Below are 6494 nucleotides of genomic sequence, written 5' to 3'. Positions count from 1 at the left end.
GAGAAAGACCAGACATGGAAAACAGACAAATACAAGTTTTGGTTCCCTTGATTACTCTTTCAAATACACGACTTTGGAACCAGCTTTCTACATCATCAAAAATAGCCCCTCTGTTGACGTTTTCAAAGAGAGGCTCAGTTCAGTCAGCTCTAAAGCATCTGAATGCGTCAACATCGGCAACACAATCTGTCCTCGCTGTGGAGACACGGCCGAAGATAATTATCACTATTTCATGGTTTGTCCATACTATCAACTTCAGAGGTGGTCACTACAGGATGTCTGTATGGAACTACAGATTGACAAAACATACTATATGGTGATGAACTCCTGACATACGATAATAATATTAAGATGACGTTGGCTATTCAAACCTATATCAAGAATACTAAACGATTTAAGTAATACACAATTATATGGTCCCAATGGTAGTTTTGTTGACACACTAATGTTTATATACTTATTTTCTACTTTGTTGAATTAAAAAAAAACGAGAAGAAATCTGTATACACTTTTCAAGAATTGTGGTTTAGTTTGATGATTGAACATCATAATTTTCAAATTCTTCCTTTTTAATTTTTGATACATGATTACGTGTAAAAATAAAATTTTTGATGATACATTATTTTGGCTAAGATATTTTTACCAATTTTCACACATTTCATTTCCCAATTTTACTTTATTTTTCAAAGAAAAGTATTGAATCAATGATACAATGAATATTTTTTTTGTTCGTCTTCCATCGAAAATAGAGTTATCTTTCTTTGAACATATTCTTTTACATAATATTTTGTACTGTACATATCCCCATGTATTGTATGTTTCCTTGTATGGAGAGGATGTATATAGGCCAAACCTGTTATCCAATCCTATTCATCATAATTTATGAATAAAATTTGTTTATACTAAACTAGATAGATACACCGTAACGAACCACGAGTTCACGATGACGACCATAAAACTTCTGTAGTGATTCCTTCAATCTTGTAGCAACATAACCTTGTTCCAGGAGCCTAATTGTACATGTATAAGTAATCAAGGGAGATACAAAAAGTGTGCGTAGTAACGGCAAGCTCTGTCATAACATATGGGTTGTGATATGAAAACTCCATATGCATGTGCCACAGATGAAAGAAAAGTTGACAATACGGAATGAAAAGTCATCGCGTTTGTCATATAGTTTGGTCAATAGTTTTCCTGTAAAATCGATCCCAATGTCCAGGTGTCAGGCTGACAAATATATTAGTTTTATATCTTGCGACTAAATAAAGATAACTCAATTCAGATTGAATGCATTACGATCAGATGATGAATGTCTTTTAATAACACTTTGTAAATAATACTTGTGTGACGCTGCACCTCTTTATTTAATCTAACTACATGGCAAGAAAATCATAATTTTGAGTTTTATGCGGAATAAGAGATATATGTGATATTCAGGTCATGATAATATGATAAGGAAATTTTGTGTTTTACTATTTAAGGGAGTTCCTTTTCTTTTCTGTCTTTTTCAAGTTGGGTTCGAGGCTTTCATTAATCATTTGTAATTGATCTCACTTTTTTTCTGTGTGATTTGTTTTAGTTTCTATGTATTATCTGCGGTTTATTTTTCTTTATGTATCACAATATCCGTCTTCGTTCCCTGGTTTTCAGTACGTATCTACACATGCATCGGTTCCAATTGACTCCGTATAAAAAACTGTCTATCCGAGATTTCGCTTTGTTTCCCTTATAAATTATTGACAATCCTATATTTGTGACAATTTATTCGGTTATTTCAACAAGAAATCAACATGTTAGGCAAGATAACAAAATAAATACATAAAAATAACAAACGTGACACTCTGTACAAACAAACAAAAACAAAGTGCATCTAAAATAAGGTTATCAACAAAACAACAATCGTGCGTTTGTTAATTTATAAAGCACCATTTATAGAGAAAACTTGAAACGTTTTCTCAGACTAAAACACACACAAAAGATTTTCAACTTAGTTTCATGTTAATAGAATGTTGTTTGTTTATGTCAAATTAAATTTTGACGATTTGAATAACTCAAGAAAAAATTAATACACAAAAATATTCCTCATACAAATGACGAAGTTTCTACACAGAACTGTCCCTGTTCATTAAATCTCACTACTTTGAGGTCTTGTCGTTGAAATGTGTTATAACTGTGAGTATAATCATCAGGTTGATCCACAAAACCATAGAATTTTTGTTGTATATGATTTGAGTCTGATATATTTTTTCTTTGTGTCTGTACGTCTGTAAATTGTTGTTTACTTGTCTGCCTGGTTTTATTTTTCCACATCGATTTTGGCTTGTGTAGAAACTTTTCTGAATCTAAAATACAAATAAAAAATGTAATAACATAACGATATGATTCAGAAGGTGGACACCTCAGTGTTCCATCATTTCTAACCTACAGCAGAAACAATAGTAATTTTGGGGGAGAAATCGCTCCTTGAAACATGTTGTAAAATTTGTATTATTGGTACTTTTACATTTATATATAGATGTCGCTTAACTGCAGTGATAGTGTTTATTATCGTAACAACTTCGTTACGGTTACCACAAAAGATGATGATACAAAATGCTATTATCTATGATAAAACAAGCTTTAAACGGGATTTTTTCGGCTTACGAAGACGGACACAAATACTTACTATATGAAATTGACTGTCTTGTTAAATCTGGGTCGCTACTGCCACGCCCACTATCAGAGTTTTCTTCTCCTGATATTTCGCTTATATCGCCCAGACTATGTATTCCTGAAATTCTTTCGTCTGAAAGAATGTGTTTCAGTGACGATCGTTTCATTGTCCTTTGGTCGTCCATTGTTTGGCCTGGCTTCTGCATAAAAGGAACAAATATAGAGATGATAAGAACGCTCTGAAGATAAATGGCTTATGTTTCATTGTCTACAGAAACTTTGTCAACACAATTTTAGAGCTCGACCCGAAAGGAGTTGCCAATACATACTGTTTTGGTACTCCTACAACGTATAGTTGTGAATTCCGTTCCTCCAGGGTAGAATAACATTTTTTTGTTTTTTGTTTTTGTTTTTTGTTTTGTTTTTTTTTCATAGCTAGGAAGTCTTTTTTCAAATATTTTCTTTTAAACTCAATTGAAACTTTGTTAAATTTCTTATCAACTGTACCAACCTCCATTCCTGGTAACGTATCTGTGAACACTGATGTACCGAACGACGTGTACAGCTCCATGTTATCAAGATCTTCATCGTAACTTGACATTATTTCTTTCCCTTTCGCAGGAAGGACTTCTTGATATGATAAATTCTCTTGGACATTTACTTCCGGTATATGTTTAAGATTTTGTTCTTTAAAGAGCTGAGGAACGATATTTGTCTTCTTTTCACGCTCATTTGTGTGTTTCTTTCTGATTTGCTCGCTATGGCGCAAGACGCAGATAATAGCAATCAAAGCACCGGATATTATAATTGTCATGGAAACCACTGCAATCACTATTATAACATGTTTGTTGTCAGTTTCAGCTGATTGGAAAGGTGAAACAACTGAAGGATCTACGTAAGTCAAAGCCAATGTAAAGGTCACATTAGTTTCTAAAGAAACATCACCGCTATCCGTGACCTTGACCGTCAGAGTCTTCATGACTGCTGACTTTCCACTTAGTTGCCTCTTCAGGTAGATTTTACCAGAGTTTCTGCCCAGAAAGAACTCGTCATCTTCATTTCCTGCCAAAAATTCGTAATTTAACAGATTATTAGGTCCATCTTCGTCAATATCGATTGCTTCGATGGTTGTGAGATAGGTCCCTGAAGTAGCAGAGTATGTTTTCTGAATGGTGTTATTTATGCTGTTAGGATACTTTACTATTGGCTCATTGTCATTTTCGTCAGTTATGAACATTCGTACAAATATTTTTGAAGACAACGAAGGCACACCTCGGTCTGTAGCGACTATTTCAAACGTATAGCGACTTTCTTCCTCGCGGTCAAATGATTCCGTTGTTTTTATTTCACCATTTTCATTGACGGTAAATGGTAAGCTGGTTCCCTCCGCCTGGACCATCGAAATCACAATGTTTTTGTTTATGCCAACATCTGAATCATATGCCTTTACTGTTCCCACTATTGTATCAGAGGGCCCGTTTTCCTTTACAAAGAATTGAAAGTATGGTACATCAAACCGTGGAGGGTTATCATTGAGGTCACCGACAAATATGACAACAATGCTAGTACCGGTTAATGCAGGGTTCCCGCCATCAATAGCCAGTACTGTGAACCTGTACTCGTCCATTTTCTCCCTGTCTAGCTTTTGTGTGGCAGATATAATTCCACTTACTGGATTGATAGAGAAGAAATCACTGGAGGCACCAGACATAACATAGCGAATGTTATCATTTGGCCACACATCGGCATCACTAGCAGAGACTCGCAGACAATACTGTCCATTTGAGTTATTTTCATCAATAGTTCCGGAGTATGTCGATTCAAGAAAGATGGGAGCATTGTCGTTGTCATCCAAAATCCTTAACATGAAGCTTTTTGACGTACTGAGTTTCGGAGAACCATTATCAGAACACGTGACAGAAATGTAATGTTCCTCTTTCAATTCACGATCAAATTGTCTTTTCAACACTATTAAGTATCCTGGTTTCCCTGAAATATTTTGTAGTGTAACAAACTCGTTAGTTATCATGCAAATCACTTGACCATTGGCGCCAGAATCACTGTCGTCTGCTGTTACATGTGCTATCACTGTGCCGACTTGAGCCGATTCTATAAGACTCACAAAACTTTCGTTTTCAGGGATTAGAAAATTTAAATGTACATTCGGTCTATTGTTTGTAGTATCCAATACGGTTATTTCCACTGTTGTATGAGTTTCACGAGACTGTGACCCTTTATCACTAGCCACTACGTCGATAGTGTAGACATTTTGTTTACCATATATAACATTGCCAGCTGCATATATTACTCCTGTTTTTTCATTTATTTTGAAAATTTTTAAAATTCGTTCTATGTCCGATTGTCTTGGATTAAAACTATACACTATGTCACCGTTCGGGCCACTGTCTTGGTCATAAGCTTTCACTGCGAGTAACGGCGTTTGTTTTGCCGTGTTCTCATTGATACTTATGATGTAGGTGTCTTGCTCGAAAACAGGAGCATTATCATTCTCGTCGGTGACTTGGACGACTATGTTTAACGTTCCGGTGTTTGATGGGTTTCCGCCATCCTTGGCGAGGAGTTGCAACTCGTATCGTTCTTTATTCTCTCGGTCCAACTCCACAAGTTGGACAAGTCGTAAATTAAATCGTCCATCTGATGACTTGTTTGCACTCAGAGCAAAAGTGTCTTTATTGTGTACAAGTTGGTAAGAATAAATAGAATTCTTCGTTGTTGAGTCCATATCGGTTGCTTCAATCAAACCTAATGATGTTCCAATTACTGCGGATTCTAGTATATGCATTGTAATTGAGTCAACAGGATATTTAGGTGAATTATCGTTCTTGTCTTCTACAGTAATCTCAACTGAATAAATTTCAAAAAGCTGTGGATTCGATGAATGAACAGCAACATCAAATCTCAGGATGCACAAGTCCAAATATATACATTCGGTCTCTCTGTCTACAACAGTGTCAATGAGAATATTTCCGGTGTTTTCGTGAATTGTGAACAGTTTTCGCATTTCCGTTCGGTCTAGAAAGCTGAAATTAATCCTCGAAAGTTCGTCGACAGTAAATTTTTTTAGTAATCCACTTTCAAGTGCAATATTACCCACCATTGATCCGACAGCAAGTTCCTCCATGATTTGGAATTTTATGACATTGTTTGCAGAGCAAACGGCAACTAGTACGAACAGACAGAACAACCGATTCATCATTTCAGATGGCGGTAAGATTTTCAAAGATCTGCAAAGAAAAAATGAAGTTGTATTAAAAATATTCTGAAACAAACATACAAGTTCTGAAGCGATACCTCTTGGGCTGATATTTATGTTTTAGCGACAAAATAATGTTTGTACATGAACTTATTATTTTTTATATAAAGATATTGAAAAAATTACTGAACTCATAATCATATTTCGAGAAGGGGCATATTTAATAATACATGGACTGGCAAAATCAGGGATACACTGTAGAAAAGGGAAATTAACCACTGCGTTTTTGACTTTGTACAAGCATTTTATAGTGAAATGTTGTGATCGACGTTCGTGTTGTACAAGTATGTTGTTGTTCATCATAAAAGCTGTATAGTGAAATGTTCAATTCATATTCGTTTAGGCACCTATTATATTATTCAAACATAATTTACAAGTAAACATATCGTTCTTAATAATGTTAAAAATCAACTAGTGCTTACCATGTAGTGTTATTTAAGATTGGTCCAATATAATGGTGATCTCTCTGTGTGTGAACTAGACACTGAGTTTCTAATGTTGATAAATCTGTAAAATATATATTTTCACTTTTATAATGTTGTTATAAAGCGTGTCATGCTTTGACACT

The 6494-nt window shown here is 35.0% G+C and overlaps 1 protein-coding gene across 1 annotated transcript; it reads right to left on the bottom strand.

Moving 5' to 3' along the window:
• Positions 1-2021: 2021 nt before the first annotated feature.
• On the bottom strand, positions 2022-5674 carry LOC148604083 (protocadherin-9-like). Its single transcript, XM_088550048.1, has 3 exons — positions 3164-5674; positions 2666-2852; positions 2022-2342 (listed from the first exon to the last, which is right to left on the bottom strand). Exons 1-3 carry the CDS (start codon positions 5672-5674, stop codon positions 2083-2085), a joined length of 2958 nt encoding a protein of 985 aa, XP_088406174.1. The 3' UTR covers positions 2022-2082.
• Between the last annotated feature and the right edge of the window lie 820 nt (positions 5675-6494).

The sequence above is a fragment of the Perna viridis genome, chromosome 10, assembly GCF_037379345.1.
Source record: "Perna viridis isolate PV_CMFRI_1.1 ecotype Kerala chromosome 10, ASM3737934v1, whole genome shotgun sequence".
NCBI classification, from domain to species: domain Eukaryota; kingdom Metazoa; phylum Mollusca; class Bivalvia; order Mytilida; family Mytilidae; genus Perna; species Perna viridis.
The sequence above is the reverse complement of the archived record's forward strand: the minus strand, read 5'-3'. Positions and strand labels throughout refer to the sequence as shown.

Bases quoted from the DNA above. Each gene is read 5' to 3' on its own strand.
- LOC148604083 (XM_088550048.1), bottom strand. From the start codon at position 5,674: ATGCGAAAACTGTTCACAATTCACGAAAACACCGGAAATATTCTCATT. The intron at 2,853-3,163 runs GTTGGTACAGTT...CCTTTTATGCAG, and splicing joins ATACGTTACCAGGAATGGAG to AAGCCAGGCCAAACAATGGA. The intron at 2,343-2,665 runs GTAAGTATTTGT...TTTGTATTTTAG, and splicing joins AAGACAGTCAATTTCATATA to ATTCAGAAAAGTTTCTACAC.